Here is a 24,327-nt window from a genome sequence, read left to right as displayed (position 1 = left end):
AAAATGCGCTTTGTATCAAGCTCATACCTGGGAACAAAAAAAATCTGCCATTTGGAGTTATCCTACGTACCGTGCAGGGATGGCACTGATTGGCTTCTTGTAGATGGTGATGAGCTTGTCCAGCACTATGTCGGCACTGGTGAAGACACGGTATGAGTGGAGGAATGTATTGAGGAAGTCAATGGAGAGAAAGCGTAAGTCGATCAGCCTCTCCAACAGGCGTTCCACGCTGGCGTAGCGGATCTGCAGCACCTTGCATGAGTTCATCATCTTGCTGAAGCGAATGTCAACATCGTCGCAGTACAAGCTGGTGTCTGACCTGTAGGGTGTTACCGTTTAGGTAGAATTAGTTCCCTGCATGAATGCTTCTCAATTCTATGTAAAACTTTAGAATAATGTTTTGATCAAAGGAATTTCCTATTATTCTTAGCTGATTATTTCCCCCAAAAGGAGAGAGACGTTTCACTGTTGCATACAATGTAATAGTAAACTGCATTATCTACAAAGTTATATGTATTTTACCGGTCTATTTCACTGTTTTATTTAACAGTGAATAATGGCATCTTCCCATCCAATCAAATTCAACTTTATTTGTAAAGCACGTTAGAATTTCCCAGGGACCAACATGCTGTACAGTAAACAGAGTAAAAATAACAATAATTAACAAAAAACAAATACACAGACTCAAAAACATAAATCAGATAAAAAAATAAAAGCATAAAATATGAACTTCAAAAGTCTGTAATAAAAATAACTTAACTGCATAGGCTAAAATCAACATCTCACATAGTGTCAAAGGCAAAGAGATGAGTTTTAAGAAGCGATTTAAAATCAGAGAGAGAAGTAGTCTCTTTAATGGACAATGGAATGTCGTTCCACATTTTTGGAGCTGCCACAGAAAAAAACCTGATCCCCCCTAAGCTTACATTTAGTGTTGGGCACCTCAAGGAGCAACTGATCAGCTGACCTGAAAGAACGGGATGTACTGTAAGCTGATTAAGTCAAACTTAATCAGTCAAGGCTCTTTGCAGATGCAAATAATAGCTTATATATGTTTTAATTAGCTTTATTTTCCGGTCATATATATATATTTTTTTATTTAATGTCTGACTTTAAAACTTGACAGAATAAGATACAAAGTTGTGATGGTCAAGATAAACAAGCCTGGGTGCTATTTCTTTACTCATCACCAATCACTTTGATCATTAAGCTTTCTTAATACATAAAACAGCTTCTTTCAACAACTAAATATTATGGTGTTATAAAATGCACCTGAAGAAATGTAAATAAAACTGTCATAGTTGAATAAGTATATAAATAGAATTAGAATTTAGAAAAGGTCAAAAGTTGTTTATTCATTGTGCAGTTTGATGACAGACATTGACTTCTGTCCCACCCCCTGTCCTTGTTTCTTCTTGTTACAGACTGTTGCCATCTGGCTAATCTCACTGGGAACAGCCAACAATTTTTTTTTTTAGAAAACCATGGACTGAAGTGTCTTTTTAAAGTATATTTTAAATATATCTTTGTTGGTTCAAAACCTAGATGCTCCAGCTAAATACAGTACATCAAGAATCAGCTGTATGTGCAGATATGTCTTTTACAAATAAATGAGGTTGTTGTCCAGATTTTCTCCTATAAGTTAGTAACTAAAAGCTTTTAAGAAATGTAAAACATTGTATAAACTGTATATTTATATGAGCATGCCTTAGAAAACCTGAATGTTCAACTGGCATGTAAGAAAGTTATATCTGAACAAAAATTAGAACAAAAATTTTGAAAAAGAACAGCTAAATTAATTTTTTTACAGTGATTTTTTTTCTGTTTGCCACTGATACTGCTCCGTTTTTGTGCATTAGTCCTTTTTTTAAAGGCAGTTTCTGGCTTTGTGTATGTATAAAATATGTGCATGCTATCATGGACCAGATTCTTACTTAATCATCTGTGGCACTGTGACTTTACTGTTTTCCTCGAAGGCGTTCATCATCAGGCCGTTGCAGCGGATGTTGTCGATGCACTGTAAGACATAGAACGAACAGAAAACCTTCCTCTTTCAGTCGAAAAATGCAGGAGGGGCAGTGATGCACAGACCTTTAGATGTTGAAGGTTTCTGTGCTTCTCTTCATCCAAACCAAGTCTCTGTTCTAACTACTCTAAAATGATTCCAGTCAGATTTTTGATGTTTCCCTGATAACTTTCTTGTCTTCAAGTTTCAAATCTAAGCAGTTTTTTCATTGCTGATTAAAGCTGCCCTTAAATACGGTAACTATTCTCTGTCTGACCAATCCCCCAGTTTGGTTAATGACTATACACCTTATGGAAAAATCGTACCTGACTTATGTCACTTGTCCATGCTGACTTTTCCTGTCGGGACGAGGCTACAAGGATGACGGTGTAAGGCTGGCTCTCCTTGGGCTCCACCATGACTTTAAAGTCCAGATGTTCTGCGTCCTGGCCACTCCGCTCTCCTTTGGCTGCAGTTTAACAATTTACCAAACCAAAGTGACAAAAACAAAATTAAAAGCCTCGCAATAGCACCTAAGAATTAGAGGTTCTGCAACAGGTTTCACTTGTAAACCAAGAGTGCCTTCACGAAGGATAATTATTGACATTTGCTCTTTATGACCTACTTAATTTAATAGAACTTGGTTGAAACACATCCTTTGGTGTTTTGATAAACATATACACTATTAGAACTAAAAAAAAATATTTTTTTCCCTTTGCACCCTTGCCACCCTCCATATGGCAGATCATGACAGAATAAAGCTACATCCTTACAAACCTTTCCACATTTTGTCACATTACTCCCACAAACATCTATAGATTTTATTGGAATTATATGTGCTCAACCGACACAAAGTAGTGCATAACTGTAAAGTGAAAGAAAAGGGATACAGGTTTTCATAAAAGCGCTGCAGATCTCAGCAGCTCCTCCAGAGTTATCATGAACCTCTTAGTTGCTTCTCTCAATTACGCTCTCCTTTGTCCTGCCTTTCAGTTTGTGCAGGAGGCCATGTCTTAGTGTGCAGTTGTGCCAAACTCCTTCCACTTTTAGATGAAGTTCTTTGTGAGCGGTTCAAAACTTTGAATATTGTTTTATAACCTAACCCTGCCTTGAACTTCTCCACCATCTTTATTCTTGAACTGTCTACCTACTGTATCTCTGAGTCTTTAACAAAACATCTGTACTTACATTGAGATTAAATTCCACACAGGCAGACTAATGCATTTAGATTTAATTTATGGGTATGCCCCTTTTCCATTAGTACCAACTCAGAGCGGTTCGCTATGGGTCGACTCGCTTTTTCGGCTTTTCCATTTTTAACGGTTATGTGGTACAGTTACTATTTCTAGTACCTGCTTCGATGTGGTTCCACGCGCAGCGAGTCGGGCCGAAGACACTGCGTCAGAAGACTGTCGGTCACTAATTCGCTAGGGGGTGGAGTCACTGTTCGCGTAACTGGAGCGACAACAAAACAAGAATCAGACCCCCCATAAGTAAAAAATAAATAAAAAAATAAAAATAAAAAAACCAGCCACAGCAGCTACCGGGTATCATTAGACACTGAAGGAAGATGGAAGCCATCGAAACAATAGCCTGGTCCAATGCAGAGGTGCACATATTTTTGTGATTGGTGGCCGATGAAAAACGTGACGTGTCGGACTCTCAGCGCCACCTTGCCATGTTGACTGTGCCCACATTGGCGTGGTACTCAGTTGTAATGGTAAAGCACCCGTGTAGAACTGAATCAAGACGACCCGTACCAAGTTCTGTCGATGTCACCATGGAAAAGGGGCAATAGATTAAAACGAGCTACGGTGTGTTCAGGCTGTTTTCACATAATTTGTGAAAAGTATTTAAAAATCAGTCCATGATTTTCTTTCTAATCCCCATTGAGGCACAGCATTCTTTTGGTCTTTCACATAAAATCTAACTAAATACATTTAGGTTTCTGCGTGTAATGTGACAAAACGGGAAGAGGTTCATGAGGTACGTATCCTTTGGCGAAGGCACTGCATCTTCTATGCTCCCGTTTCTCATCCTTGCAGACAGACAACGCTGGTTCTCGCACGCAGGTCACGGACATGCTGCGACCATGTTCACCTACGTTTAACCCTGATGAACTTCAGTCACACACAAAAAACACCATGACCTTGTAAAAAAAAATTTTGTGCATTCTCAAAACAGTCTGGGAGCGCTATCGTATGTAATAGGTAGCACATTAACTTAACTTCTAACTTAACAAGACTCTGCAAAAACTATACTGTGATTATTCACCAGAGTCTTCTTCAATGTGAGGAAGAACAAACCAACAACAGCTTCTTGTTGTTAAAATAGTTGACGTAAGAGCTATGCTAGTATATGCAGTGATGTATTATGTTTTTTTTTTAAATCCTGTTTAACAGGTATGAATCATGTAATCACTTAATTTAAGTGTGACAGTTGTAAGTCTAAATGTTTTATCATATATTCAAATACAGCGTTCTAAATGCATGTTCAGTTTCAACTTCTAATACACTGATGGTATCTATCTAATTAGATAGATAGTTTTTTTTTTCATGTATGCTCATTTTAACCACTTTGGTAAAACAGAAATAATAACTTACACTCATCATCTGTTCCCTCGGGTTCCTCCATCAGGGTACAGTCTATAAGAGACACCACTCCATTCTGTGATCGGATTGAGGGGTCACAAGTAAAATATTCATCATATATGTTGAATAAACTCTCTAAACCTTTTTGTCTGAAGATTACGTTCCTTGATTTGATTAATGTTATAAACTGATACATGCCTGTACCACATGTGCTCTAAACACATGGAAACTGTCTTAAAACTTCAAATATCTTTAAAATTAATGCCAGATCTACCTCATTAATAATTTATTTTTTCCTTTAGTTTTAGCCCCTTGTGAGTGAAATCCATGTTTTACCTTTGTGATGTGAAGTTTTCCTCCCGATCCTCGGGTACAAATGATGAGATGTTTGGAAAAGAGGAAGACCTGTCTCTCCCCTTCCTTCTTCAGAGACAGAGAGCCCAGACGGCCTCTTGTGATTTTGCCTTTCTCACTCATCGGCACCTGGATTAGAGAGCCTGTTCACATATATACACACATACACAAACACACAGTTATGCAACATTAACATGTAAATTGTCTAACGTTTTTGTTTGGAGTCAAAATTTAATATACAATATATCACACATATTTGTTTGACTTATGCGGGTTTTCAAAACATGTTCTATTTCAAGGCTCAGGATGTAATTTGCTGTGTGTATACTTGTTTTTGCTGTCAGATTATTAATTTGATCACAATCAGTGCTGCAATCCTACAACCAGGCCTTCCTTACCTTGTCTCACAAACGTTTGGCTGGTGTCAAGCAACACTTCACAACCCTCTACAATCATGCGCTCGATGGCCAGGTTCTTCCTGATGTTCTCTGTTTCACTCACCTCATCATGCATGATTCTGAAAGGAATAACAAGTCCAGATCTATCTTACTAAATTGGAATATCATTAATTTAGTTCACAAATAAAATTCAAACTAAAATTATACTATACTATACTATAAGGTATATATGTGTTGTTTTACACATAGAGGGATATTTTACAGGCCTTCATTTCTGTAAATTGTGATGTAATAGCAATGCTTTGGCCTGCACAATCATGGAGAAGGCTGCTGACCTGACAGTTGTCCAGCAGACAGCCATTGACAACCTCCACAAGGAGGCGAAGCTACAAAAAGCCATCGCTAAAGAAGCTGGCAGTTCACACAGGGATTTTTATAAATGGACAACTTAGTGGAAGGAAAAAGTGAGGTGAAAAAGATCTTTGCTGGGAGTCTAGTGTAATGTTTGCACAAGCTATGACTGCTGGTGTTGGTCCGGTGTGTTTTTTTCAGGTCCATGTCCAGCATACTTCATGCTTCCCTTTGGTCAGAAGCCGTGACATAATAGTTAGAAAAAACGTAATAGAAAACAGATAAAATTGAGCGGCTTGAAAAATCTGACCCAAAAAGAATACAAAGATATCTACACAGCTCCTGGGCAGACTGAAATATAATTTTCTGCACTCCTAGAGATTCCAAGTACACAACAAAATGTATTTAAGGACTAACAAAGTTGATTTTACATGATATGTCTCCTTTAATGACCATGGTAGCACTATTCTTCATTGGTCAGACAACTTGCATGACCTAAAACTATAGATAATCCATGGAGTGTTGTCATAAGGAAGATGAGAAACATCAAGATGCTATTAAAGCAACCTGGGCTTTCTGAACACGTCACCAGTGGCACAGGTGGCATGACTTCTATGCCATATTGCATTGATGCAGGAATTCATGCTAAAGGAATTACAACAAAATAGTACGTGCGTATACCATACAGCACATGATCATGCTCTAATCTAGTTAGACATTACATTCTTAAAAATCTTTATTTTATTGGTCTTGTGAAGTACTCTAATGTTCCAATTTTGTTTTTTCATTAGCTGTAAGCCACAATAACCAAAACTGACAGAAACTCAAACTAGTTATAAGTGTTAGTAATAAATTCATTGAATTTACAACTTCCAATTGTTAAATTAACCTAAAGAAAACTTTTAATTTATTGATATACAGCTGTACTGAAAAAACAAGCACTTTGATTTAGGCTGTGTCGAGCTTTGAATTGGCTCATTGAATTTCAACAATCCAGAGGGATTTCAAAGTTAGAAGCCACTGAAATCAATCATTTGAATTGTGAATTTCCTTAAAAGCAAATGGACAAAACGTAAATCTACCTGGAGAGTTCCTCCAGTTTTGACTTGGCATAGTCTAAACTGTTTCTTTCCACGTGCTCATGAGGGGTATGAGCCAGTAACTCATGCAACGTCAGGATGTAACGAGGGATCTGAAAGGAAAGTAGAAATGTGTTTTAAATTAGTCTGTCATGTGTTTTTTTTTTTTTTTTTGCTGTTGAGCTTAAACATTTATGTAATTCACAATGATCTATGTCAATTTTAAATAAAGAAAGCAGCCCTCAAGTGCATAAGTATGTCTCAGAATGATTGATCTGCATGTGATGAAGTTTGAAAACCTCATCTAATGCCATTAAGAGAGAAGCTGCCACTTGACTTGGTACAAAACAGCATCTTGTCACTCATGTTTAACACAGACTGACATGTACAGTCACAGACTAAAAGTAAAAAGATGTGGCGTTTTTATAACACTGCAGTGTCGGTTGATTGAACTATCTCAGAAAAATGCACCCTTTGACTTTTAACAGTGTCCTCCTACAGGTACACATTGTTTTGTTGGTTCAGATAAGTGAATATCATATCCAAATAGACCTAATTATTTCTTTTTACTTTGGGTTTTGTTACATTTTCTTCCCCCCATGCAGGAAATTGTGAATTTTACCTGGAACATGGGGTATGTGAGGAATGTCTCTAGTGTCCTTTCCTCGCAGTCAGGCTTGGCCTCGTACTGCTTCAGCAGTTTATCAAAGTCTCTGTTCTGCTTGCAGTGGGCCAGGATCTGCAAACTGTACTGATGGTTCCTCACAAACTCTTGATAGATGTTCAACATGGGCAGCAGAATGTCAAACAGGTCAGCTGAAAATGGACAAAGCATGGGTTCAGCAGTTTAAAACATTGTTAGAACATTTCATGTGTTTTAATTATACATACATATGCACTATTTATTAGGTTTCCCGTGGTAACTTTGGAAGAGCTGGAGAGATCTACAACTCAAGTATTTTTATTATTCTACACATATCTAGCCTTTATGTAAAAGTGGCAGTTACAAATCCAATGTCAAAAGCAAGCTATAAGAAATCTCTTATAAAGTTGCAACCTTTAAAGGATAAAGAGAAGGTGCAAAAACTGCACATGGCCCTCAAGAAAGACCCCCCACCATTAGACACGGTGATAGAAGTATCAAACAGTGATATTTTTCTCTAGTGGACAGAGGAAAGGTAAAGCCACTGTAAATGTATGGCAAACCTTAAGGAATACTTGTTTGGGCTACAAAATACTTAACAGTGGGGTAGATTATCATCCTTCTGGCACAAGGATAACTCTAAAGATAGTGCCAGAGGTAAAATGGAAAGATTTATGTACCTAAATAATTCATACAAAGTCCATACCTAAAGTCCAAAGACAATCTCAATCCAATGTACCTGAGCTGAATGTGCAAAAATTGCAGTCTCTAGATACAGAAAACAAGTAGATTAAATAGCCCAAAAGACTTGCAACTATACTTGTAGTGAAAGGTGTTTCTGAAAACTCTTTACTCAGGGGGGCTGAATACAGATTTTTATTTGTTAAAAAAAACAACTTTGATCACCATGTATCATTTTCTACACCTTCACAATTATGCGCTGCATTGTATTGGTTTATCACATAAAATCCCAATAAAATACAATGAAATATGTTGTAACGTGAGTTTTCTTTTTAAAGTTCAAGCGCTATGAATATCTTTTACAAGGCGCTGTCCCAACAACAGTAGAAACAGCTCTCTATAACTTTTTAGCTCTGCACACATCCAGAGACAGAGCATCAACATTCACAGTCTCTGAGGGCCTTACCCAGGACCAGCGTTGGCCAGCTGGCTATCCTGGCCTTAAGGCCCTGGTAGAAGATCTGGTGGAGAAACATGATGGTCTCACTAATGAAACACACAAGCACACACAGAAAATGTTCATTAAGTAAACAAGTTTTTAATTATCTCGCTTTTGGTAAGAGCATTACTCCCACTGCCAGTTAAGGACAACCTGTTGAGGAAGATGCTGCTGACATCATCATGGGTGATGGGGGGTTTCTTGGAGCTGGCTGCCATGCGGAGTGGCCGCAGGAAGTTGTTGACCAAGATGTGGAGCTGCTGGACGTACTCGGCTTCTGCCTCCAGCATGCTAAACACCACCTGGTTTCTCTTCCGCATGCTCTCAGCGTGGGGTGAACGGATGTAGTCCTGGATGATGGTTTTCCACTTCCTGCGGCAAATCCAACCTCGCAAAAAGCTCTGCACCTGTGGGGAAAATATTGTGTTGCACAAGGGTTTCATCATCAATGTTTTTTCCTTTTTTTTATACAAACATGCATCTTAAAATACATAATAAGCTGTCTAATCTGCTTATATTTTACTTTACTTTATTATTATTTATTATCAATCTCATATAGCATTGCATAACGGTTTTCCATCTCTTTTTGTTTGTTTCAGTTGCAAGATACGTTAGGAATTTATCACCTTTTTTTCTCACAAGCCAGCTTTGGGCTGCAGATGCCATGCTTTGCACCAAATACCTGAGTCAGTTCAGGTATAATGCAGCTCAGAAGAAATTATAATATATCACCAAAACTGAAGTGCATGACAAGTACAGCATAACATGTAGTTGAACATTTTATCTAGTTAGCCATTGCAACTTTAAAATTAGCTTTGTGGTAATATACTAAATTGGAATGTACTTTATTAATACATGGATTGAGACTGACAAATGTAATTCAAAATCAAAGCTTTCGGCAATCGACTGAACTTGACTGGATTTATCTTTTGATTCTTTTTTGTCATAGTAAGTACTCCAGTGGTTTTGTGGTTTCCTGCGCCTACTTTCTGTCCTCTCAAACATTAGCTGGTCACAGCAGATGGCTACTGAGTCTGTTTCGGCTGGTTGGTCTTGTTAAAAAGAAGTTGCTCTTCTCCGCTGACGCAACATGTTTGATCAGAATAAGAGATTGCTGCAAAGGTAATGACTCGATGCATTTGTCAGGGCTTTCTGAAACAGAACTTTTTTTTTCATGTTACTTCATATTTTGTGCTGCCTTAGTCTGACTGCGCTGTATTTTCCTTTAGACTGAGTTGAATCTGAATGTGACAACATGCCTCTGTTCCAATGAATTACACTGATCTGCAGAAATATGGACCAAACAGAATTTTATATACATTTGGATGTGTGTGTAAAGTGTTGAATTTTGTTGAAAATTGAATCATAAAATTTCTGAAAAACATTTATTGAGAGTGCAGCGTCATGTATACAGACATAAATTAGAATATTATTGAAAACTTATTTATTGTTTCTTTATTTTAGCAACTCTGTTCGCTAAGTGAAATACATTTAATTGCACAGACTGATGTTTTAAGCTGTTATTTCTGGTTATGATGATTTTCTGCTCACAGCAAATGAAAACACGGCATTTACAACAAAAATATTGCATCAGACCAATATAAAACTTTTCTTTATAAATAAATGTAGGCTTTAATGAAAAGTATGTTTAACATCTGCTTAAAGGTTGTTGTTTAAAGGTGTATTTAATCGGACACACGAGCCTCATAGGAACTTATATTCGAATTTATTCCTTACAAAGTATATAGTTGAAAGATTATAAATGATTAGCAGACAAAATAAATGGCTTTAGGACATTAGTTCTAGACTTTTGAACTTTAAAGGAGATAAAAAAGGAGATTAAAAAAAATATATTTTTTTACAACTAATTTAATATAAATGAAAATATGTAATCAAATTAAGGTGAATTATGATTGAATTGTTATTACATAGTTTAACTTAATCCAGTCTAGCCACAATTTAATCAGATTCACAAAAATATAAATATTCTGCAGCAAACTTTACATTTTGCAAGTTGCACTGCCTCTTAAAAACGTTTTTGCTCCTTCAAACAAAGAATAATAAACATTCTGTATGTGCATTGCCTATAAAGATTGCACTGATTGTGAAATGTAGCATTTTATTAAGTTTGAGACTTACCTGAATTAACAAACATCTAAATAGAGAATAAAAATGTTAAGGAGGAAATAATAGGGTCATTGTTTCACATCAGTGCAACCAGCCAGTTAGCGTAAGCTATTGATCTTTCCCTTCCCTATCTTTCCGTTTAAATTCCGATTTTTCTCCAGCATGCTTTTAAAAAGGCACAGCAGCTGCATGTCACCTTCTTGATCTTCTTGATCTCTGTGTCATCGTCACTGGGTGGCACCTCTGGATTTGACTGGATCTTCTCATTATCCTTCAGAAGTCCAGCAATCTAAAATTCAAGGGAAGCATTAACTCATTTAAAAACTTTGGAAAACATTCAGTGTGTTTTAGGTCCTGCTCCTTATACTGACATAATTCAGAAAATAGGTTTGAATCTCCACATTTTACTATTTCTGAACATATCAACTGTGTGGCTTCAGGTTTTTAAAAACAGACGGCACCGTTTCATTTTGTTTTTAAGAAGGTAAACTTTAACTAAATTGCTATAGAAAAACAGTTAGTGCCCTTAGAGATTTCTTCCTTTCTTGATTTTTTCCCACACAGGAAATTTTCAGATCATAAAAAGTATGTCAGACAAATAGAACCACAAGAAATACAACATATAGGTTTATTTTGATGCTTTAATTTCCTTAAAAGATAGAAAATATATCCATAAGAACTAGGTTATATGTGTAAAAGTACCGAACCTTGTTAAATCACAAATTAAGAGTGTTTCACCTCTTTTTTTTTTTTTTGGACAGCTAAATTCTATATCTAGCTACACCCAGATATGCTTTTTGCCTGTAAATGTAGTATCAGGAAATTAAATATATTGTTTCTGACAGCATGAACTAGGGTAAGAAATGTTAAAAGGAAACACATCATGCTGCGATCAAAATACATTCAATCAAAGTCAATGACATCTATCAACATTGAAAGGGCCACAAAACCATTTGTAAGGCTTTGGGACTCCAATGAATCAGAGTGAGAACCATTATCTGCCAGTCTGGCCTAACAAAATTACTCCAACGGGGCATCGACGACTCACCCAGCAGGTCACTGAAAAACCCAGAACAACATTTAAAACACTGCAGGTCGCATTTGCTTCAGTTGAGGCCAACAATAAGAAAGAAATTGGGCAAAAATTGCCTCTCTGGGTAAAACCGCTTCTGACTAAATACAAAACAGAAAAACATGCCTCACATTTACCAAAAAAACAAAACAGACAAAAAAAAACATCTTGATGACCACCAACAGTTTTGAGAATATATCCTGTGGACTGATGAGGCAGAAGAGGAGGGTTTCTGGAAGGTGTTTATCAAATGTAGACCAACACAGGATTTTAGATAATGAACATTACACTTCAGAAATTAAAGTAATAGTGTAGCAACAGGCCTCTTTTGAATATGAGATCCTGGATCTCAATTAAAATACCTGTATAAATAAAGATTAAATAAAATAAATAAATAATGTGTGTGGGTCTGGAGCTGTTTTGTTATATCAGGAACTGGATAAAATTCACAGAAGCATCTATTTTACTCTAGTCCATAGAGCCTAAACCATCCTTGGGACAATGTCAGTGCATAGTTGTCTGGATTATGGAGCGGCACAACGATCCATAGCACATCAGCAACCCACTGATGAGAGGCTCAAAAAAAGAGAATGTTTTGAAATGGCCAAGTCACATCCTGAAACAAAAATCCAATACTTACAATAATTGAATAATTGAAAACTGTCCGATGTGGCTGAACAAAAACAATTCTGCAAAGAGGAATGGGTCACAACTCCAACACAGCAATGGAAAAGACTCAGTGCCAGTTATTGCAGATGCTTGATGGCGGTTGTTGTTGCCAAGTTTGGTACAACCAGCTATTAGGTTTATCTATCACTCATTATTTTTTTTCACATAGGGCCAGATTGGTTCGGATGGGATTTTACCATAATAAATTAAATCCTCATTTGAAAACTGCTTTTTAGGTTATCTTATTTTATTTTATTGATTTATGCAACAGGAACAATATGCGATGATTACCATTGCTGTAAATGTGCCATAATTAGCCAGTAGACTGTGATTCATCTGTGTCTTTGGACAGATGGAAATATATCTAAAAAGAAATAGAAAAAGATTATACAGTTTTCTATTTACTCAGATTTCATTTGACTGATATTATATTTCTTTTGATAACCTGAAACATTTAGGTGTTTCGGATTGCCAGTACTGCTATGCTTTGGTTTCTTAGACAATTCAAAGAACTGGTAAATGCAAACACTGAATTTGCCATAAAAGGATGACATTTGGTATGTGTCATTTAGGCTTTTTACATTCACGCTTTTAGCACTTAATATGAAAATAAGAAAATGTTTAATAAATAATTGATACTAAAAAAACATCTATTACTGTTGAATACTGTGGCCATGAAAAGGGAGAAAGCGGATTTTATTTTGTAGTGCACCCTGTAGTATCATGAATAACAAAAGCTGACTCATGCATATTGAAAATGATGGATTCAATTGAAACCTCCATTAGCACGTTAAAGAGAGACACATTTGATCTAGTTTAGGCTGAATAATGAGGATACAAAACATTCAACAGTATAATAGAGTATCTAGGGAGCACTGCAAGCTAGCACTCATCATGAATTCATAACCCAGTGGTTTGAAATCTGTGTCAGGACCTTTGTGTTCTCTCCCTCATTACTTTTAGTTGCATTGTTTCTCTCGGCCTTCGCATGGTGTACCATACAATAAGACAAACACAGTCATATACCAGCAGAAGTTAGACAACAATGAAATTAGGAGGCAACCTACCTCAGATTTTAGCCTTTCTATCTCGATTTCTCCGTCCTCTATCTGTTGTCGAAGTTGTTTGGCTACCGTTTTCTCTGTCTCGACTATTTGGAGCAGATGAAGATACTTCTGCATGAGGGACTCATGCTCTGTAGCCAAGTTTCTGTAACTGTACAAGCACACACATCCGGATATCGTGGTGACCTCATTAATGCAATTTTCATTGGATTTCCCAATTTTCCTCCGGACAAAATCAGACATGTGGTCAGCGTCAGTTTGAAGGCAAAACAAATGTATTTTTATAGCACAATACAAAAATTATTCAAAGTTACTTACGGGAAGGACCAATGTTAAAGAAAATATCAAGGTATATTAAATTAATAGAAAAATAAAGCCTAACATGAAAAGGAAATATCAAATGTGTGTTTGTGTCTCTGCACCAGCAAACCTGTGGTGAAATCTGTTGTGGTAAAAGGAATATATTAACATTTAAAAAAAAAAAAGTGGCTCAGAATGGGGCCTTGAGGAATGCCACATGTGGTCTTAGTTCACAGTCTTATAATTGTCAACTACAAAGTAGTCCCAGTCTGCCAGGCAAGATCCAAACATTGTACATCAATCCCACCGATATTTCATGTCTATCAATAAGTAATTTATGATGAGCTGTATCAAACACAGCACTAAGATCCAGTAATGTCAATACATATTTATAAAATGCATTTTTGCCAAGATGTGTCTCATTCAACATTTTTCATGTGAACCCTGAATAATGGTTTTTGGTCAAAGCCTGATTGGAAAGCAATGAATAGGGGTTTTTTTGTCACCAGAATGCAGTAAATTTGCTCCCCAACTGCTTTTTTTCAATTATCTTTGCCCAACATGAAAGATTAGATATGAGCCTGTAACTACCTATTATCGAGAGATGCAGATTAGTCTTCTAAAGAGGTCTGATCACTCCTGATCAGCACACAGCTTTCGGCGCCTTTGGAAAGTGAGCTGAATGAAGAGAAGGATGTATTGTCTGCGATATTTCAGGTGTAACTAAGTGAGCCACACTTTTTTCTTCCACACAGAGTGCAATGCAGATCACATGCAGATCAAAGAGTCAAAATCTGGTAGACTACACACTTCAACACTTGAAGGCGTGCTTGTTTGAACATCGGCAGATTGCATTAATAAAATAGATTTGTCAAATACGTGAATTGTTTTAAATGAACAATGCATGCTACTAATTCTTTAAAGAGGACACTGAAGCAAAAATGCATATAGATATAGATTTGTACACTAAACACTTGTGTTCCTCTCCCTGTTCCCCCTATACAGTCATTGCAGCTGTGTTGACAGACCACTAATCAATATGATCTTCACCGAGTTCAATCAATTGACCTTTTACTCAGCAAATGCTACCTGTCAACGTTTAAAGACCGCTTTCATTACGTTGTTGTTTCTAATCCCCTTAAAGTTGTTTCTCTCATTATATTGCTTTATCAATAGTAATGTCCCTTCAGCGATGTGCACATAACATACACCGTGCAGCTAAATTGATATCAATCTCTAAATTCTGACACGTCCAGCAGGATTCTTGATAGGAAATTGAAATTGTGGTTCAAAAGTGGGGAGAAACAGTGGACATGTTTATTTGGAAATCTACTTTAAGTTTGGGATTTATAGAGCAAAGGCACCAGGTGATCATCCATTTCATCCATTTTCTTTATCTGTTGTCAGTGCTTGTCTCCAGTGTTCAGTGGACGAGACAGAGGTACACACTTGACAGGCTGCTAGTCCTTCAAAGTGCTGAGTGTTTACACACACATTCATGATCCTGAACAGGGCTTTATAAAGGGAAGCCCTTAGACCAGCCTTTCCACGCTGAACAGTCAGTTTGAGACACAAAAACATGGTGATGTAAACCGTCTAGAGCAGGGGTCACCAACCTTTTTGAAACTGAGGGGCTACTTCATCGGCACTGTGTCATACGAAGGGCTACAGGTACTGACCTTTGAAAAACAAGAGTCCAAGCTCACCTTAACTTAACATAATCTAAATATGTTTTTAATGCTTTTGTCATTTTTCAATCTAGGTAAATACAAGTATGATTAAAAAGGAAGAGCGACTGAATCAAAATAGCATTTTAAATTCAGCTCACCGGAGCGTTGTGCTATTCCTATGAACAGGCTTGAGGGCACCACATATGGTCCTGGGGGGCTACCTGTTGCCCGCGGGCACCGTGTTGATGAGCCCTGGTCTAGAAACATCTCCTCTGTAATGAGCTGCATGATGAAATGGCTGTAAGGACTATTTCTTTATAGCAAGAAGGTCCTGGGTTTAGGGCGCTGCAGAGGCACATGTAGAGCCTACGGTCCTCAACATGGCCGTCCCAGGCCATTGACCTTTGCAATGACTCTCCCTCTCTCTCAACCCCATTTCCTCTCAGCCTACAGTTCAATTAAGGCCAAAATGTTAAAAAAAGAAGATCTGAGGTTTGAATCTCGGCTTGGGGCATTTTTGGAAATTTTCCCTAATTCTGCAGGGGCTCTCCCTGGGTACTCTGACTTCCTCCCATTGTCCAAAAACATGCACGTTAGGTTATTTGACCATTCTAAGCTTTCCTTTGGCATGATCATGGATATGCATGGTTGTCTGCCCCTTGTCAATTGACCTGCTAGATACAGTCACCAGGCCCCCCTTCCCCTAACAACCCTGTAAACATTTAGTGAGTAAATCAGAAGACATCGTCTCTTAAAATGACACGTGAAGGCTTCAGAAACCAGTGTTATGGTCCTGGATGGTCCTTGTTGGATATCTGGCCCCAGAAATCAGCTTTGAGTTTAGAGTAGTGGTAGACCACAGCTCCACGCAGGCTGTGGCATTTCAACTTTTTTGTTTGTTTATTCACAGCTGTTTATTAAAGCGGAAGGTCGTGTGCGTAACTTACCTGGCCTGTGTTATGGCACCCACCCACTCGTCGCAGTCCTTGACATCTTCGGTGCGCAGCTCCAAAGGTTTCTGGTTCTCGTGACTGAACGTGACAGTGAAGTAATACTGGAAAACACAAATGATTACGGAAAGTTTCCCATTAGTTAGGAGAACGAAGAGAAAATAAATCAACTACTTTGAAGGCAAACATGCTGGAGTGTGGAAACATTAGATTAGAAGGGAAAAACACCAACATCAAACAATATTTGTTTTTAACAATTTCACTCGTGGCACACTTACTTGGGACACAAACAACAACAACCTGTTACCAGTAAAACAGCACTTGCACAGCACATTTTACATGGTTGCAGCACACAGAGAAGGGGATTTTGATAAGTTTTCTTTGACTCTAAATCAATGCAAATGAGCAGGACTCCCAGGGGGAGTCCTGCTCATTTGCCCTCTTCTCTTCACCAAATTAACTTTCTATATGATTTAGGCCAGGGGACAGTATGGCCAGGGAAGATGGTTGATTTTGTCTAGCAAGTCATTCCTATGATGATTTTACCCCATGTTTAGGATGTTCCTGCCAACAGACACAAGTTTTAGCAGAAACATGTTTCTGCTAAAATGATGTTGATCCATTTTCAGTATTCTAGTAGAGACGATGAGATCTTGATTCAAAATCTTAAAATTTGTTTTAAGGTATCATGGGATCCAACAAGGTTCATGGGCTCTTTGGAAGAGAAGCAAGGCCACAGCATTTCAGATCCTCCACCAATTAACAGTGAGCATGACGTGCTTCTCCACATATTCTTCCTTTTTTTTTTAGCCTTTTTGAACACACTTTGGGTGTTTGTTTCGGAAAACGCTCATTCCTATACTCCTCTGACCAAAGCACACAGTTTAAGTTAAAATCCTTGTAGAGTTTAATGAACTCCACATACTGTACCTTAGTGTTGTTGTTTTTTTCCCCCTCTGGCATACCTCCAAAACAGCTGCCTGCCCTGTACTTCAAATAGTTGTTATGGAGACATGATGATCCCAAGATGCCCTCCTTTACAGCAGCTCTCTAACTGTGACCTTTTAAAATGTTTTTTTACCTCCTTTACCAATTTCCTCACTAGGCATGTTGGCAAACTAAATATCTAGCCTCGTGGTCAGTGGCTAAAAGAAACAGGCCTCTAGAAGGCCAGAAAGTCATAGGTAATGAAATAAAAGTTTATCAGACTCTGATCCACTTAAAAAAGGTAAATTATAAATCATTTAAAAAAAAGTTTCAGTTATGGTACATTTAAATTTAGATTGTTATGGGTATAAAAAAGAATGCCACAACTGATTTATTAAAAAAAAACAGTAACTCCTAACAATGGATTTCAGATAAAGTTGCTGAAATTAAACATTGCACTTAAAGAAAATCAGTGTGAGATTGTCCTGCTGCAACAAGATGTCAATTTCTTTCAAGGCTTTCTACACACTTATAGGGCTGACAATAAACTTGCCTGTTTGTGTGTGTGTGTGTGTGTGTGTGTGTGTGTGTGTGTGTGTGTGTGTGTGTGTGTGTGTGTGTGTGTGTGTGTGTGTGTGTCTTGATTCCCAGGTTTCTGTGTGTGTGCCATGTTACCCAGGTTTTGCTTGTCGATTGTTTAGTATTTAGTCTGTAGATTTTGTTCCTTCCTTCTTGTTCCTGTCATAATTTTACTTTTCTGCTCATTATGGATTTAGTTAGTTTATTCATGTTTGTGTTAGGTCTTGGTTTTCCTGCCTGTCTTCAGTTCAGTTAGTGAGTTTATTTTGTCATTGTCCATTTGTTAGGTTCTGTCTTCCTTCCTGTCTCCTGCCATCTCATTGCTCTTCCTCTCCATTCAGTTCAATCACAGTTTAATCTATCACCTGTGCTGATTACTCTCACCTGCTGGTTCTTCTGTTTTCTGCCCTATTTTACCTGCCAGACCCCTCCCCCCCCCCACCCCCTTTTGTCGGATCCTCCGTTATGCTACCCCCAGCTCTGGTTTGTTTCTTGTTACATTCCTGGTCCATGTCTCACCTGCCCTGTCTGCAGGTTTTTGCCATTTTTAATTCATAATAAGTATCATTCATTTCACCATACGGCTCTCAAGCGCTTATCTGCATGTTGGTCCTATTACAAACAAGCTGAACATGACAGTGTGTGGATGAGCAGAGGGTAGAAATCCTGCCGGAAAAGGTCACAGGCAATTTACACTAAAATCTCTGTATACTGTTTGTGTAACTTCACCTCTGGATTAACAGCCTCCGGGCTTTGGCTATTTTGTTTTGTTTGTGTTATTGATTTGCCAGCGACATAAACACTTGTTTTCTTTCACTGCAATTTGCAACCGTAACGATTCACTTACAGCAATCATTTTAATGTACATTATGTTGAACTGTTCTCTAAAAGGCTCATAGGATAAAGTAAAGTGGTGGTCATAGCACAAATGATACAAAAAGGCTATCTGTAGTCAAAAAGCATCAAATTATATAACAGTGATGCATTGTAAACAGACCCCCCACAAATCCAATATATTGGATTTTTTTTCTCTCACTTTAAAATGTGAGAGAGCACTCATTTGTGAAGGGGAGTAATGTTCCATATTTCCTGATGAGCAAGAAAACAGGCCGTTGTCAATAATGTGCTTCCCAACCTGCGAGCTGCTGTGACAATCCTGTCATCGTTAAATTGTTTATATATATATATATATATATATATATATATATATATATATATATATATAATTTTTTATTTTTTTAAAGATTGAATAAATAAGCTGCAGCAAAATGTGACAACATTGTAAGAAATAAGCATTTCTTAGAAAAGTTTATAGTATAATATCGGTAAAGATCCTCTTATTGTTATGAAAGTATTTTTGTACTATTTTGAAAGAAATGTTACTTGTTTGCTTGCATCTCTTTTTGTTCATATAGCGCACCCATCTGTAGGCCTTCTGACATGGGAGCATATTCTGTGATGAAAAGTGTCAATAAGGCTGGCAAGTGATAGCTGTTAATCTTGAAATTATTCATTTAACATTAAAAATGTAGACACCCAAAAAGAATAAGTAATAGAGAATACACTGATTTTAGGCCTAAAGTAAACAAATATCTAATCAACATATGCACGACTAAGATGACCCACATCCTATTTTTCATAAGCTGTTTTTTTTTTTGTGCTCACTAAATGGAGCACAATGCTAAGGCATATTGTTGCACATTTCATTGGCCCCCTTCAAATGCACTTTTTCAGATGCAAATACAGGTTGCCATGGCAACTGTGGGCTTAAACGTAGTTCGCCTTCTAAATGGGGAATAAGAACATTTAAAAAGTAGAACACTCCAAAGAATACAATGGGAACGCAGAGACAGACGGGTAGGAAGAGAGGGAGGGAGGGTGGGAGGGATCTTTTTGCCTTTTCTGAGGAGTGCAGGGCTATAAAAAGCACTGTAGCCCTGCGAAGTGGCAGTTGGCTTGGCATCTATCCGCTGCATTGTCCCTCTCCCTGACACACACAGATAAGATCCAGCAACCTTCCCAGCTATCCCTCCTGCACCTCACACACACACACACACACACACACACACGCAGCACCTGGACACACAGCCAAAAAAAAGGTGCAGCCTGCTTTAATCTTTAACAGGTTTAATGTCAGGAGGGGTACAGTAGCGTCGCCTCTGATGACCTCTGCAGTCTGCTCATCGACTCCGCTGTCACTCTCTGTTTTTATCAGAGAGGTGGGAAGGAAAAAAGGGGATCTGTATGCCCAAACAGACATGGAGCATCGATTAGTCTTTTGTGTCCTTATTTTGCCTGTTCTGTGGAGCCACTGGGTTTTATAGCTCGACCCTGGTGGATACAATACTATAAACAGAGAGCCAAATATAGACTATAAGAAATGTGCGCCAGATCAGATGATTTGCCAAAGATGCGCAGATTTGGGTAAATATAAAAACATGACAGAAAGAAAACTGAAAATTCCCAAAAAAAAGTTAATTTATTCCTGAGATGTTACATAAAGAGACACATGCCAAATAGAGGACTGTGTTATACTGGATGAAGGCTTTCAAATTCAGTTAATTCAATGCTGAAATAAATTTGCTGCAGCACTCTGCATGAACACTTGTTGTCATAGATGTCACTCAGTACATATTTAATGCACGACAACAGGCCATGCTTGGCCAAAAATAACATTCAATCAACAGCCAGTACTTGTGTTTATCTTTAGATATTAATAAACTCAAAATCCTACTAACATTTGTTTAGACAATCTAAAGCTTCTAACTTTTAACGTCACATCTGTATCATGATGTCAAAACTGACATAAATCAGGAGCAAGGCCAACAAGATGTGATGCTCAGCACCATGGATAGAGACAACAATACCAACAAGCACAGATCGTAGCTGGAGGAGTTTGTTTGCATCTTTAAGCAGCTCTGTTAGAGCCTTTACAATAAAGTGAAAAACCTGAAAACTCCAGATAACAAAGAAATTAATAATGCTTCAGACTAAAAATAAATAACTTATTTTGCATGGCTCATGGCGGCATGCAAATGTGAAATATTTTAGCCATTTTTTTAAGATATAACATTGGCCCTGTAAAATCCCGAGGTATGACTGAATGGTTTTAACATATAACATAAAAGATGAATTTAACATTAACGGAAAACAATTAAAAAAAACTGACCGTTCACCATCTGCACCAAAAAAAAAAAATCCTTGCTGATTTAGGGGTAACGATAAAACCGCTGGACTTTTGATACACAGACTTCAGCATATGAGCCTTTATGTTTCTTTTGGTTGTTTTTTGTTTGGTTTTATTTTGTTTTTGGTTTCTCTACATGTATTTCCATTACAAATAAAAGTCTGCATTTTTAATCATCAGCCCCAAGTAAACCTTTGTAAATAGGCACTTGATATGATTTGAACAACTTGTTGTAAAAACATATTCTGTAATGAAAGTTGTGCATTAATTTAAAACAAGTGTCCAAGGTTGACATTATTACTTTCACCCACACATAGGTGGCTGTTTTTGTTTTTTAATTAGAAAACTGTGTTTTCAAGTGACTGCTGTCTCACACAGTGGTGTGGCGTTGCCCCTGCTCCAAATATGACTCATTACTAAACACAAAAGGCAGGGAAAGTTAAAGCTTGTTTATATCAAATGTAGATTGTTGTTAAATTGTATATATCCAGTTACTTGTTTATTTATTTTTCTTCCATTTCAATTTAAATCCAACAGATAATATGTGGCGGGAGCAAAAGATTAGGGTGATGGCAAGGAGACTATCCAACCTCAAAGACTTTTATATATATAATACACTATTTTACAAGTTTCTAAATAAATCATAAAAGGCTGTGTCACTGTGACTTGCTGAATGTATGTGTATATAACCAATATGCAACAGTTTAAAAAAGGATGGTGCCACTAACCAAACCTAATCCTTAACCCAAAGGAAGTCAGAACAACAGCAAACCTTAAGAGTTTGCTCAACACCTCCTTCTTTTGGTATTTTCAATTGGTATTTTATATCACCAGATGCATGAGTGGTATAGTTACTGAAACGGTTTGTGTCAATTTTTATTTTATTTTTTTTGTTGGTTTTTATTATTTTATTTATTTTGTTTGTTTGTTTGTTTGTTTGTTTGTTTGTTTGTTTTTTTTCATTGGTGACTACGAAAGTGATGATTGTCAGGATGTTTTTAAAGTGGATAAATACATATATTATTTTCAAATAAACTCCTTACTAGAGTGAGAAACTAGAGTGGGTAAGGCACCAAATCTATCTCTTGGCCCTAAGCCCTCCTCAATGAACATAGCCACATGTATTTCTATAGTCTTCCAAACCAATGTCACCTCACACATTTCTGTATAGTTCTGTTTTTTTTTTTTTTTTTCATGTTTAGCATTGTTTAGATCATAAGATCCTTTTTCTTTAGATTTTTTTTTATAATTCCATGTAAAGCACTTCAGTGTTGCGCTCATTTGAAGTGCTTTTTATAAATAAAAATTGACTGATTTTAAAATATAAAACAAAAGTATGCACATATACAACTATATGTCAGCAGAAGTGAAAGTGCAGACACATTGCTTGAATGATTGAAAAACAAGTCAGGTTTTCCTTCAAGCAAGATTTTAAAAAGGAACATAGAATATATTTTGAGGCCTTTATCTCCTGTGTGGCAGGAAAGCTATAGAGAGACTGCAAAGTAGACTTCATGTGGCTGCATGCATAGCTCACAGCAGCTTTGCCACTTCTCGACTTGAATGTCAGCGTTTAATCCCTCTACCAACAATCAAACAGATTTCATCCAATGAAATAAAATGCATCGGGAACAGATTTTTAATAATCCGCACCAAAACAACTCAAAACAAATCAGGAATGAATTGAGACGCAAACAACCTAATGCGACACGGCTGGGCTGTCGTTCACTGTTGTCGTTTGCGCCTCATGATAATGAGGGAGCTATCAAATAGACCGCAGCTATAAAGCGGGGAGACACAGTTGCCAAGGTAAGATGCTATTAATATCAAGACAAGAACCTAAATCAATACGTCAAACCGCCGAGCGAAGGGAGCAGCTCTCCGTATGCAGGACCTGCAAAGTTTGGACACAGCTGAAGTTTTCTACCGAAATAGCCACTTTGCACATTTGTGTGTTTCAGAATATTTTCAAGTTATGCAAGAGCTATAATTATGCAACTGAAAAACATTTAACTTGGGGGTTTGCGTCAGTGCTGCTAATTTTAAACAAAATACTGTTTGAACAGATTGTTTTAGTGCAAAATTGACACTAGACCATCTGTCTGGGTGACGCAATTACGTAAATCCGCGTCAAGTGAACCAAAATTGCAATTGCTTGCGTGATACTGTATGCACAATAATAAAGACAATAACCGTGCTGGTGGTTTAGTTGGTGGAATTGAGAAAGTTTACGGGCAGCAAAACTAATGCACCCAAGCTGCCGTTCCTCTGATCAGCCTCCTACCTGCTTCTCTAAGCATTCCTTCGCTGACATAGACGGTTTCGGTGACGGAGCCCGGTCACAGACGCATCCCTCCAACAGGTACAGTCCGGAGGGGCGTGAGCTGGACTCGTTCTCGAAGTAAAACATCATATTCTGCAACAGGGCGAACCACTTGGAGTGCCATTTTGTGTTGTCTGAGCTTTTCTTACTCAAAAAGCCTCGCCTTGTCCCGTCCTTCTTCGCCAAAAGGGCCAGATAGGTGATGTGGCCGTCATTGAGTCTCATCCCTTTCTGCATTTTGGCTGAGAATCCGAGAGGCTCGGCTGCGGATTCCTCTTACATCTTTCTTGTGGCTCTGCGCTTCCAACGCACAGAGAGTCAGACTTGGTGGACACCTTCAGCCCACTCCTGAGTTCCCCTCATCGTCCCTTTTCCAAAGACTCCGGCGCCGGGGGGGTTGGGACAAGAACGAAACTGATGCGCCCTCAGTCACCGCGACGCATCCAGACCGCTGGAAGCTCTCCACGCTGCGGGCATACTACGGAGGACCCGACGCGGTGTCAGAGCAGCCTTGCCGAGCGCTCATGATGAGGCACTGGGCTGCCCACGTGCACGAGAGCGAGCGCGCGCACTTCGCATCCTGCCCCCAAAAGGCAGCAGGAAGAGCAATCAATGCGATCCATGCCCGGAGCAGCAGATTTCGACACCTTGGTCAGAAAGTAGACGCACAGAGACGCAGCCACACTGTACTTTCCTGACACCAGAGCATGGCTAATTAAAAAAAAAATAAATAAATAAAAAAAAAAATATATATATATATATATATATATATATATATATATATTTATATATATATATATATATATATATATATATATATATATGGTCAAAAAGCAACAACTGGTGTGATGGCTTGCC

At 37.9% G+C, this 24,327-nt stretch overlaps 1 protein-coding gene across 2 annotated transcripts in view; it reads right to left on the bottom strand.

Annotated features, from left to right (window-relative positions):
- The window catches only part of LOC105930490 (ras-specific guanine nucleotide-releasing factor 1), a 38,233-nt gene extending 14,242 nt beyond the window's left edge, over positions 1-23,991 (bottom strand). Inside the window, exons 1-14 of one of the 2 annotated variants that reach the window (XM_036136483.1) lie at positions 23,431-23,991; positions 16,451-16,557; positions 13,537-13,684; positions 10,925-11,017; positions 8,755-9,008; positions 8,569-8,648; positions 7,401-7,594; positions 6,782-6,891; positions 5,349-5,467; positions 4,933-5,093; positions 4,609-4,672; positions 2,332-2,474; positions 1,935-2,017; positions 71-319 (exon numbers count right to left, since the gene is read on the bottom strand). In XM_036136483.1, the coding sequence (XP_035992376.1) occupies positions 71-319; positions 1,935-2,017; positions 2,332-2,474; positions 4,609-4,672; positions 4,933-5,093; positions 5,349-5,467; positions 6,782-6,891; positions 7,401-7,594; positions 8,569-8,648; positions 8,755-9,008; positions 10,925-11,017; positions 13,537-13,684; positions 16,451-16,557; positions 23,431-23,706 (2,081 nt within the window). In that variant the 5' untranslated portion in view covers positions 23,707-23,991. Of the gene's footprint in view, positions 1-70; positions 320-1,934; positions 2,018-2,331; positions 2,475-3,357; positions 3,448-4,608; positions 4,673-4,932; positions 5,094-5,348; positions 5,468-6,781; positions 6,892-7,400; positions 7,595-8,568; positions 8,649-8,754; positions 9,009-10,924; positions 11,018-13,536; positions 13,685-16,450; positions 16,558-23,430 lie in introns of those variants that run through there. The other variant, XM_036136484.1, reaches the window with a different exon arrangement.
- Between the last annotated feature and the right edge of the window lie 336 nt (positions 23,992-24,327).

This window comes from Fundulus heteroclitus, chromosome 4 (assembly GCF_011125445.2).
Source record: "Fundulus heteroclitus isolate FHET01 chromosome 4, MU-UCD_Fhet_4.1, whole genome shotgun sequence".
Taxonomy (NCBI): domain Eukaryota; kingdom Metazoa; phylum Chordata; class Actinopteri; order Cyprinodontiformes; family Fundulidae; genus Fundulus; species Fundulus heteroclitus.
The sequence above is the reverse complement of the archived record's forward strand: the minus strand, read 5'-3'. Positions and strand labels throughout refer to the sequence as shown.